The sequence below is a fragment of the Erythrolamprus reginae genome, chromosome 2 (assembly GCF_031021105.1).
Source record: "Erythrolamprus reginae isolate rEryReg1 chromosome 2, rEryReg1.hap1, whole genome shotgun sequence".
In the NCBI taxonomy this organism is placed as follows: domain Eukaryota; kingdom Metazoa; phylum Chordata; class Lepidosauria; order Squamata; family Dipsadidae; genus Erythrolamprus; species Erythrolamprus reginae.
Window position 1 is genome coordinate 13,618,240 of NC_091951.1, and position 11,954 is coordinate 13,630,193.

Genomic DNA, 11,954 nt, shown 5'->3' on the forward strand with positions numbered 1-11,954 from the left:
GAGGAGTTGCAATAGCATGAGGTGCAATAAGGAACTGTCCAGAGCTGCCACGATACATTTGAGCTTCGCATTCTTTGGCTGGCTGTCAGTGCCCCAAATAGCATCTGAGAAATACATCAGATTCCAGTCCAATTCTTTCATCCAAGGTTCGATTTATTATCAGAGCCAGGTTGATCACACTGTTTGTTTGTTTGTTTGTTTATTGGATTTGTATGCCGCCCCTCTCTGCGGACTCGGGGTGGCTAACAACAGTGATAAAAACAATATGTAGCGATCCAAATGATGACTGTGGCCTGACACTGTCAGCCTGCCAGGAACTCTGGAGGGAGGGAACCCGTAAGAAGCGGGCCTCTCAAAGACACTCAGTCTTCAAGGTCATTTCCTTGGGAGAGGAATGTAAGACTGTTGTAAAAACAATTTACTGAGATATAATTGCACAAGCAGAGGCCAGGGTGGAGAAGAACTGTTTGGAGGAAGTTAGCCAGGAAATGTTGGCATGTGATCTTCAGTTCTGCTTTTGCTATAGTGGAGGGGTGGGATGCTTAAATATAGCCCACAGGGCAGCAATAGAAATAGCAAAGGACCAGAACAGAACAGAACCAAGACGAATTCCTTGTGTGTCCAATCAGACATGGCCAATAAAGAATTGAATTGAATTCTATTCTAGTACAGTGGTACCTCATCTTACGAACGCCTCTTCTAACGAACTTTTCAAGATACGAACACGGTGTTTAAGATTTTTTCGCCTCTTCTTCCGAACTATTTTCACTTTACAAATCCAAGCCGCTGCTGCTGGGATGAAGGGGTTTCTTTTCCCCCCACTCTTTTGAAGAAAGAAAAGGGAGGGGCGGCTTGCAGGGGGAAAGACTTTGGAGAGAACAGCAAACGGTGTCTTTTGAAGAAAAGGGAGGGGCGGCTTGCAGGGGGAAAGACTTTGGAGAGAACAGCCTGCTTGCAGAGGCACTGAAAGGGTGTCTTTTGAAGAAAGAAAAGGGAGGGGCGGCTTGGAGGGGGAAAGACTTTGCATTAACAAAAGTAGGAGAACAGCGTCCTTGCAGAGGCACTGAAAGGGTGTCTTTTGAAGAAAGAAAAGGGAGGGGCGCCCCCCTTGCCTTGCTTCCTTCCCCTCACCCTTTAGCCTAGCCTTGCTTCTTCCACCCGCCCCCTTTAGCTGCTCCTCCCTGCCCTCTGTTCGCCTCCCTTCTAAAGTTTGGGAAGGATTTGCACACATTATTTGCTTTTACATTGATTCCTATGGGAAACATTGTTTCATCTTACGAACTTTTCCCCTTATGAACCTCCTCCTGGAACCAATTAAGTTCGTATCATGAGGTACCACTGTATTTAGTAGGGGAGTAGGAGAATAGGAAAGCAGAGAATAGAGGAGGAGGAGAGTACACTGTATAGATCAGTGATGGTGAACCTATGGCCTGGGTGCCACAGGTGGCACGCGGAGCCATATCTGCTGGCACGTGAGCCGTTGCCCTAGCTCATCTCCAACCTGCATGTGTGTGCCGGCCGGCTGATTTTTGGCTGACAGAGGCTCTTGGAGGGCCTTTGGAGCCTGGGGAAGGCAAAACACAAGACTACTGAACCCACCAGAAGTTGGGAAACAGGCCGTTTCCAGTCTCCAGAGGGTCTCGGGAGGATGGGAGAAGCCCCAGGCATTGAATTATGGCTGTAGGCATTCACAGATACTCGATAGTGCACACAAAGGCTCTTTCGGCACAGGAGGAAAAAAAGGTTTGCCATCACTGGTATATAGTGACCATGGAGAGATTCAACCTGGAAATAAGGACCTATATGACCTATAAAGCCCTTCATGGCACCGGGCCAGATTATCTCAGGGACCACCTTCTGCCGCACGAATCCCAGCGACCAGTTAGGTCCCAAAGAGTCGGCCTTCTCCGGGTCCCGTCAACTAAGCAATGTCGGTTGGTGGGGCCCAGGGGAAGAGCCTTCTCTGTGGCGGCCCCGACCCTCTGGAACCAACTCCCTCCAGAGATTAGAATAGCCCCCACCCTCCTTGCCTTTCGTAAGCTCCTCAAAACCCACCTCTGCTGTCAGGCATGGGGGAATTAAGATAATTTTTCCCCCTAGGCTTCTACAATTTATGCATGGTATGTTTGTATGTATGATTGGTTTTACAACAAGGGTTTTTAGCTGTTGTAGTATTGGATTTTTACATTCTGTTTTTTGTCACTGTTGTTAGCCGCCCCAGTCCACGGAGAGGGGCGGCATACAAATCCAATCAATCAATCAATCAATCAACAAACAAACAAACAAACAAACAAACTTTCTGATAGTCAGAACGATCAACCAGTGGAACATCCTACTAGTGGACGTTGTGAACTCCAATACTCTGGACATTTTAAAGAGGAAATTGGGCTGTCATTTGGCTGGGATGCTATAGGGTTCCTGCTTAGGCAGGGGGTTGGACTTGATGACCCGCATGGTCCCTTCCAACTCTAACAATAAATAAATGAATGAATGAATGAATGAATGAATGAATGAATGAATGAATGAATAAATAAATAAATAAATAGTGGAACAGGAATAGAGGACCTCCAAGGTGTTCTACACTACACTACACTACTTAGGTCACCAATCTGTGGTTTGTGGACCACTGGTGGTCCATGAGAAAATTTGGGTGGTCCATGGAGCAATCTTGGCCCCTGGGCCAGATATGTCCGAGTGCAATTAATCCAGTCAAGGAAGAAAGGGAAAGGAGAGGGAAGGGAAGGACTACAGATCCACCCAACAACATCAGCAAGCCACCATCAAATAAACTTCAATTATTTTGTAATAATTACACTACTTTTAATAATTCTGTTACAGTTAAAGAACCTTTAAAGATTTTATGATTTAAATAATTTTATTATAGTCAAATAAGCATTTGTAATTTTGTTATGTTAAATAGGTGCATTTCATATTAGTATAATAGAAGTTCTTGCGTCATTATTTTACAAATGCATTTATCTTTTTTTAAAAAAAAATTACATTAGTGGCCTGCGCCAATTAAAGTTATGAATTAAGCATCTGTGGGATTTAAAATTATGACCTTGGTGGTCCCTGAGGTCCAAAAGGTTGGGGACCCCTGCTCTACTCTACTCTTCTACTCTACTGCCACCTTCAGGGGTTTGTTTGTTTGTTTGTTTGTTTATTTATTTATTGGATTGGATTTGTTTGCCGCCCCTCTCCGGAGACTCGGGGCGGCTAACAGCGACAATAAAACAGCGTACAATAATAATTTGGTATTAGAAATGATTAAAAATCCATTAATATAAAAACATACATACATACATACCATGCATAGAATTGTAAAGGCCTAGGGGGAAAGAGGATCTCAATTCCCCCATGCCTGGCGGCAGAGGTGGGTTTTAAGTTGTTTACGAAAGGCAAGGAGGGTGGGGGCAGTTCTAATCTCTGGGGGAGTTGGTTCCAGAGGGCCAGGGCCGCCACAGAGAAGGCTCTTCCCCTGGGTCCTGCCAGGATTTCCGTTGGGGTGCAAAAAAAGTCAAGAACTGGGATCCGGTGAAAAAAGTGAGGGTATAAAGGTGCAAGCAACCAATATATATAAGTTGCTAGTGCAGTCAGACGGGGACACGATTCAAGGATTGACTAAATGGTAGCAAAATGAGATACAAGTAGAGGTACAAGAGATGGAAAATACAGTAGACAATATAAGGAAAATTAAGAATACAAGAATTAGGGAAATGAGAAGGAAAATATTACATAAGTGGTATTATACTCCCGTTCAACTCGCACACTTTCAGCAGAATGTCAGGGGTATTTGTTGGCACGGGTGTCAAGATAAAGGAGTATTTATGCATATGTTTTGGGAATGCCCCATAGTGCAGGAATTTTGGCAAAAAGTGCAAGAGGACATAAATAGAATGTTAAATACACAATGGACAATCACTAAGGAAATGGCAGTATTAGTTAAAAGTAATGCGATGGGAGAATTTAGAGAAATAAAACAAGCAGCGATAGAAAGCGCTCAGGCGGTATTAGCTTTGGGTTGGAAGGATGCAACAAAATGGACAATGCAAAATTGTTATAGGTACATGATGGACCATATTCAATTTGAAATGATGGATAAAAGGATACATTTGGATAATGAAACTGACTTGAGACAATTGATGGGGTAAGATGATATGTGGCGAGTAGGATCTGAGACCAAGCTACAAGAAATAAATTGGAATCACTCTATAACAGTGGTTCTCAACCTGGGGGTCGGGACCCCTTTGGGGGTCGAATGGCTGTTTCCCAGGGGTCGCCTAAGACCACAGGAAAAGACAAATTTCCCATGGTGTTAGGAACTAAAGCTTCTATTCTGGTCCCTTGGAACATATTTACAATCCAACCAATCAGGCATTTAGTGGGGGCGTCCCTCTGACCTCCCAGCCAATCAGCTACAAGCTTTGTTGGGAGAATTGCCGTTCGACTTATGGTTGGGGGTCACCACAACATGAGGAACTATTAAGGGGTCCCGGCATTAAAAAGGTTGAGAACCACTGCTCTATAATATGTAAATAGATATACTGTATTGCTCTTGGGTCAAAGTGGGTTATATAAGAAAACACCCCGATTTGGTGGTGAGGTATGTGTATGTGTCGGGGTGGTGGGCACCTTTCACTCTGCACTGTTTTATGCTGTGTGTATATTAAAATGGTTAAGAATCAATAAAAATACTTTTTTAAAAAAAGAACTGGGATCCGGTCGCAGGTTGATCCCCCACTTCTGACTCACCTACCCTGACCCGAGCTTCAACCTCCAACCACGGGTGACGGTACTCACTGCGTTTGCTCTCCAGAAGGCAGCAACCGGCGGCCAGGAGAAGCCCGAGGAGCCCCCAACGCGGCCCCATCGCTTCGGCGGTCCCCGTCGCGCACCTCCTTGTAACCAAACGCCCCCGACTGCGCAGGCGCTCCAGGGTCCGAACCGGGATTCCCCTGGCGAGTTGACAATTATTAGCCAATCAACGCTCCCCTCCCCTGCGCGAACTTTTTAAAGCTCCGTTTACTCCACTTTTTCCAGCTGAATGCTCGGAGATCCCCTCCTCTGACGGACCACAGAGAGACCTTCTGGAAGAAACTTTACCCCAAATGTCCTTCTCGGATCCACCCGGGGATTCTTGGCAGGGCGAGGAGCCCCCTTGGAGGGATCCACTCCCCAGAGGCAACGTTAGAGCTCTCGATCTCTCCGAGGAAAACCCCGGCAAGCCGAAGAGGGGGATCCGCAGCTCTCTTCCTGTTGGCGGGGAGAAGATCTCCTGGCCGGAGGGAGAGCAGCCCCACCTGTCCCGAGTAGAATCCAGGAGCTTCTCCCGAAGGATCCAGCTCCGATCCTCCAAAGAAGCAGCGGGAAACCCAGAGGGGAGGGCGTGGCTTCTGCTCTCTCGGCCCCGCCTCTTTCCCGCCACCTTTCCCCCCTCCCTCCTCTTCTTTAATCCTCCCCAGCCAGAACCACGTGCTCCGAAAGTGCCTCTGTTCCTTCTGATGGGCGTCTGTGTGGAGGGTTCCGCTGCCCATGGGAGGAAGAATGTCGCCCTCTGCAGGCTGCAAGCGGGATTTCTTCATCCCCGGAGACCCCAAGACAAAAAAGGGGAGGAGCCCAGAGCGTCTTCTTGTTCCCATGGAGACAACACGATACAAGAGGGAAACCAGGCAGCCAAGCCACTGCAAAATGGCGGGGAGAAGATCCGGTAGGGGGGAGAGGTGTGGCCTGATGGAGGGGAAAACTGTCTTACCCGGATCAGAACGGAGCAAAATGGAGGGCAGGGAGAGGAGGGCTGCTGAAGTAACAGTATTTGCATTCAGACGAGGCGGGTAGGCAGGCAGTGGCCTTGGCATAGCATACTGTACTAAGCTGGCTCAGGGCCAAACTTAGTTTTTGTGGTTTAGCGTTGGGCTAGGTTGCGACTCGTTGTATTTTGCGGATGGAAATAGGAGGCTTAATTAAGTAACCAAGGGAAGATATGCAATAAAGGGGAAATATTTTGCAGCTCAGGGTTGCCGGAGCCTCCTTTCAAGTTAAACACTTGTTTGAAGGCTGTCAGTGGCTACAATTTCAAAATAAGATAACCTTTGTTGTTATTATTTTCTGTGAACACACTGGCAGGCGTTAAAAATTATTATTAATTATTTATAAAATTTATATAATTTAATATATTTATACTTTAAAGTCTGATGCCTGCTTTCCAAATAAATATGCACCTATATACATACTGTATGCCAGTGTTTCCCAACCTTGGCCACTTGAAGATATCTGGACTTCAACTCCCAGAATTCCCCAGCCAGCAAATGCTGGCTGGGGAATTCTGGGAGTTGAAGTCCAGATATCTTCAAGTGGCCAAGGTTGGGAAACACTGCTGTATGCTATAGATATGTTCGAATACACATACACAGATAAGAGTCTTCGGAGAGGGGCGGCATACAAATCCAAATAATAAATAAATAAATAATAACAACAGAGTTGGAAGGGACCTTGGAGGTCTATTCCAACTCCCTGCTTTGGCAGGAAACCCCACACCACATGCTCCCTCCCAAGCCTTATCACTGGCAGGAGTGAATTTTCATAGGTACCTAGGGCAGCTGCTTTGTGAACCATTGATGGCACTGTAGAATAGAATGGAATGGAATTAGAATAGGACATATATGGCAGTGATTTTCAACCTTTTTTGAGCTGCGGCACATTTTTTACATATACAAAATCATGGGGCACAATGAGCGGGGGGGGGAGTGGGGGGCTAAACAAAGTTTGGACAAAAGAATTCTCTCTCTCTCTTCCTCCCTTTCGCTCTATTTCTCTCCCTCCTTCTCTCTCTTCCTTCCTCTCTCTCTCCATCCCTCTTTCTTTCTCTCTTCCTTCCTTCCTCTCTTTTTTGCTCTATCTCTCCCTCCTTCCCTGCCTTTCTTTCTCTCTCTCTCTCTTGCTTTCTTTCTCTCTCTCTATTGTTTTCTTTCTTTCTCTCGCTTTCTTTCTCTCTCTCTTTCTTTCTGAGCTTCGCGGCATACCTGACCATGTCTCGCGGCACACTAGTGTGCCCCGGCACACTGGTTGAAAAACACTGATATATGGAAGTCTATTCACCACGAGGACATATATGGAGTTCTCCAACCAACCTGGTCAGACGGAAAAAGCTACTTGGATACGCAACAAACCTTTCTAACCAATGGAAAAAGAAAGACGACTCTAGCTGGGTGACAGAGAATCTTCACCAACATAGTCTGAAACTGTCGTAACAGAATTGGAAAGGAGCTTGGAGGTCTTCTAGTCCAACCCCATTTAGGCAGGCAACCCCTACACCACTTCAGACAAATGGTTATCCAACATTTTCTTAAAAACTTACAGTGTTGGAGCATTCACAACTTCTGGAGGCAAGCTGTTCCACTGATTAATTGTTGTTAGGAAATTTCTCCTTAGTTCTAAGTTGCTTCTCTCCTTGCTTAGTTTCCAGCCATTTCTTCTTGTTCTAACCTCAGGTGCTTTGGAGAATAGTTTGACTCCCTCTTCTTTGTGGCAACCCCTGGGAGATTGGAACACTGCTATGGTGTCTACCCTGGTCCTTCTTTTCATTAAACTAGACATACTCAGTTCCTGCAACTGTTCTTGATATTGTTTAGCCTCCAGTCCCCTAATCTTTGTTGCTCTTCTCTGCACTCTTAATATCTTTTTTACATTGTGACGACCAAAACTGAATGCAGAGTTCAGTCTGGCCTTACCAAGGGCATTATAAAGTGATATTAACACTTTACGTGACATTGATTCTATTCCTAAAACTGTGTGGCTTTTTTGGCAGTTGCTGCATATTACATGTGTATGTGTGTATACATATACATATATGCATATACGTGTGTGTGGAAGAGGTCTTCATCCTGCAGTGGATAGACTGGCTAAAATGATAATTTTATATGTATTTATATCTTCATCTTAGCCATTGTCTATCCACTGCAGGATGAAAGTTTCTTCCACATGTTTCCAACCAATACGATCCTGTGCTTTTTTTTGCCAATTGGACTTGCAACACTTGAATACTGTACACAGAAAGAGACCTATAGCATATAAACAAATATTAATCACAGTCCACTTTAATTTTTTTCTGCTTCAGATACCTCCTCCCAGAAGATAACAAACCCAGTCATGACACCATGGCAATACTGCAGATCTTGGTCAAGCAGCACTTATGTGCCATGTCCTGGAATCTGGATAGAAGGAAACAAACTTCCAATAATCTTTTCTTATTTTTTAAAAAATGTAAAATAAATTACATCTGATTTTTTAAAACTTCCTTTCTTTCCCAAAGTCACCAGGATAACTCTAATGTATTTCTCAATGCCTGGGCGTCTTCATCCCCCCCCCCCCAAGAATACATTTATCTAATGAAAAACTATCATTGGAATGTGTAGCTGCAATAGCATTATGGTAGGGTAGGATAGGATTTGATATCTGGACTTCTGACATAAATGTCTCATACACTCCGACTTCATTAACCAGAACAGGACTGAACTTTAAGGTCACACAGTGAGTCTGCATTTCTGGTGAAATCTGCTTAGGAAGTGACTGGCCATAAAGCGGTTCAAAGTAACTCTCCTCGAATAACAAGAATGTAAACAGGACGAAGGCTGTGATAAAAGACCTTGCTTTGTGGTAAACAGGAGATAGCTGTATTAACAACAAAAGGGGCCCAGGAAATTGGCCATGAGAGACATTTGTTCAGTAGAAACTAGTTACGTGCCATATGTAGATAGGAAGGACTTGGAAGTTGTGTCATGTTTCAAAGTTATGTTATTGGACGTTTGTATATCACTTGACATGTACGTGTAATCACTCCCATTTGCAAATGGCCCCCAATAAAAGGAGCTGCACAGCTCAATACTGTGTCATTTCACCCGGAGAGAAATGTGTCCAAGTTTTCTTTCTAGGATTCGCGTTCGTGAGTGACCCCCCATGGCTGTGGTTGCTCTAAGTCCCTCTGAAGACATCGTTCCGCTCAGGGACTTTGCAGCACCCGCAGGAATGTACATAACCTCACACTTCCCTTGATGGCCAAACTGTGACTTGGTCTAGTTAGCCAGAGGCTGGATTTGTTTTTCTCTGGTGCCAAAGTAGCCAATTTATCACACAAGGCAGAAAAAGTTTTTATAGAGCTTTGAAAAACAAAAAGCAGGTATTAATTAACAAGCAATAGGCAACAAGGAAGAAAGTACAGTATTCACACCCCAGTGCAGGATGGCCTCTCAGAAGGTGAACTCATTACTAAAAAATTATCTAGGTTCAGGGAAGAAATCCAGCAAGTTCTAGCAGGTTCTGGAGGACCAGTAGCGGAAATTTTGAGTAGTTCAGAAAACTGGCAGATACCATTTCTGGCTGGTCCCGGAGTGGGATGGGAATGGAGATTTTCCAATATCTTTCTCCCAGGATTGGAGACGGAATGGGGATTTTGCAGTACCCTTCCCCTGCTATGCCCACCAACCCACTCCCATCAGCCACACCATGCCCCATCTGCAGAACTGGTAGTAAAAAAAACCAATTGGATTTCACCACTGCCTAAATGGCCCATGACTAAAAAAATTACCTAGGTGGAGTCATTACTAAAAAATAAATATAAATCACCCAGGTGGATTCATTATAAAAACCCCAGTTATTGCCCTTCTGTCCATAACTGTGTGCAAAGTTTTCTAGCTAATTTATTTGCAACAAAAAAAGTTAGACCATTCTAGAAACATAGAAGACTGACGGCAGAAAAAGACCTCATGGTCCATCTAGTCTGCCCCGAGTCTGCGGAGAGGGGCGGCATATAAATCCAATAAATCTAATCTAATCTAAATCTAATCTTATACTATTTCCTGTATTTTATCTTACAATGGATATATGTTTATCCCAGGCATGTTTAAATTCAGTTACTGTGGATTTACCAACCACGTCTGCTGGAAGTTTGTTCCAAGGATCTACTACTCTTTCAGTGAAATAATATTTTCTCACGTTGCTTTTGATCTTTCCCCCAACTAACTTCAGATTGTGTCCCCTTGTTCTTGTGTTCGCTTTCCTATTAAAAACACTTCCCTCCTGAACCTTATTTAACCCTTTAACATATTTAAATGTTTCGATCACGTCCCCCCTTTTCCTTCTGTCCTTCAGACTATACAGATTGAGTTCATTAAGTCTTTCCTGATACGTTTTATGCTTAAGACCTTCCACCATTCTTGTAGCCCGTCTTTGGACGCGTTCAATTTTGTCAATATCTTTTTGTAGGTGAGGTCTCCAGAATTGAACACAGTATTCCAAATGTGGTCTCACCAGCGCTCTATATAAGGGGATCACAATCTCCCTCTTCCTGCTTGTTATACCTCTAGCTATGCAGCCAAGCATCCTACTTGCTTTTTCTACTGCCCGTCCACACTGCTCACCCATTTTGAGACTGTCAGAAATCACTACCCCTAAATCCTTCTCTTCTGAAGTTTTTGCTAACACAGAACTGCCAATGCAATAAGATTGAGGATTCCTTTTCCCCAAGTGCATTATTTTACATTTGGAAACATTAAACTGCAGTTTCCATTGCTTTGACCATTTATCTAGTAAAGCTAAATTCTAACCTGTTTACAGTGCTCCTTTCAAAATGATATGGGTGATGGGTTTTTGGGGGAAGAAATAAGGCTATCAAATAGCTTTCTAGAAATTTTAGAGCCAGGATGTGAGGGCCCTAAAGATTGAATGGCCCCTAAGACAAAAAAAAATTAAAACACAGGAATGAGCAAAATAATAAAAATCTGAATAGGGTTTCTCTGGTTGAAACCAGCTGTGCCGGTTCTCCACCCTGAGTAAGCTACTTCCAAGCCCCGTGAAGAGTGGGAAATAAGAAGCCTAAAAATTGTAAGAAAACAGAATAAGACAGGTGTCCCAAAGCAATTTGTTGCATATTAAAATACTTTCTTCCAAGAACGGGTGGCTAGCAAGGTAGCACACAGAGGAATACAAAGACAGGGTTGCAATCTTTCCAGAACGCCAGTTCCCCATGAAACTGAAATCTCTTTCCCCACCTTTTGCCCAGTTCCCCTTCCTCCACACTTCCTTTTATCAAATTTTTAATTTTTTTAACCAATATTTCTTGTTTCCTGACAAAACGTGCAGCATAAGCATAATAAATTTAGGGAAGTGGTTAATTAATTTCTCCATTATATACTACTAAGCTGTGTGGTTAGAAGTGGTGGGATGGCTTAGAGATGGAGCTCTCACCACACAGTGTGAGTTCAATCCTAGATAGGGGCAGATGTTGCTCTCTCTGGGCACAAGGAGAATGTATCTGCTGAACAAAACTCCACATTGGCGACAGGAAGGGCATCTGGCCAGTAAACACTCTGCTTATTAGATTTGTGTGCCACCCCAAGTCTTCACAGAGGGGCGGCATACAAATCTAATAAATTATTATTATTGCTACTACCGTTTTCCCCAAAATAAGACATCCCGATAAGCCCCATTGGGCTCTAGGGTGCATGGCAATAAGGCCAAGCACTTATTTCAGGGTTCAAATAATTATTATTTATTATTATTATTATTATTATCATTATTATTATTTATGAGATTTGTATGCCGCCCCTCTCCGTAAATATAAGACAGAGTCTTGTTTTCGGGGAAACACAATAGCTCCATTTAATTGCCCATACTCCACTTTGCAAGGAATTATGGGATCATTAAAAGATGATGATGATACTAGGCTAAAACTGTTAACTAATCTGCTTGCCCAAGCTGACTCGCTTATTGGAAAAGCAGACCCTTCCTGTTTTCCAATCTTGACCTTTTTACCCTTAAATGTCCCAATATCTTACTGAACTTTTAAACCCACGTCTCAAAAATTGCTTCCTTTGCAAAAACAACACTTTCCATGACTTTCTCACAGTTGTCAGTGTTTGCATCCTGTTGAATGAAGGGTAGTGTGAGGGGTGTTTTTCTGC

At 43.8% G+C, this 11,954-nt stretch overlaps 1 protein-coding gene across 4 annotated transcripts in view; it reads right to left on the bottom strand.

The window, feature by feature from the left end:
- The window catches only part of LOC139159763 (class I histocompatibility antigen, F10 alpha chain-like), a 30,377-nt gene extending 25,023 nt beyond the window's left edge, over positions 1-5,354 (bottom strand). For 2 of the 4 annotated variants that reach the window (XM_070737139.1, XM_070737137.1), the window contains exon 1: positions 4,801-5,354. In XM_070737139.1, the coding sequence (XP_070593240.1) occupies positions 4,801-4,870 (70 nt within the window). In that variant the 5' untranslated portion in view covers positions 4,871-5,354. The remainder of the gene's footprint in view (positions 1-4,800) is intronic. The other 2 variants (XM_070737140.1, XM_070737138.1) reach the window with 2 other exon arrangements.
- Positions 5,355-11,954: the final 6,600 nt, after the last annotated feature.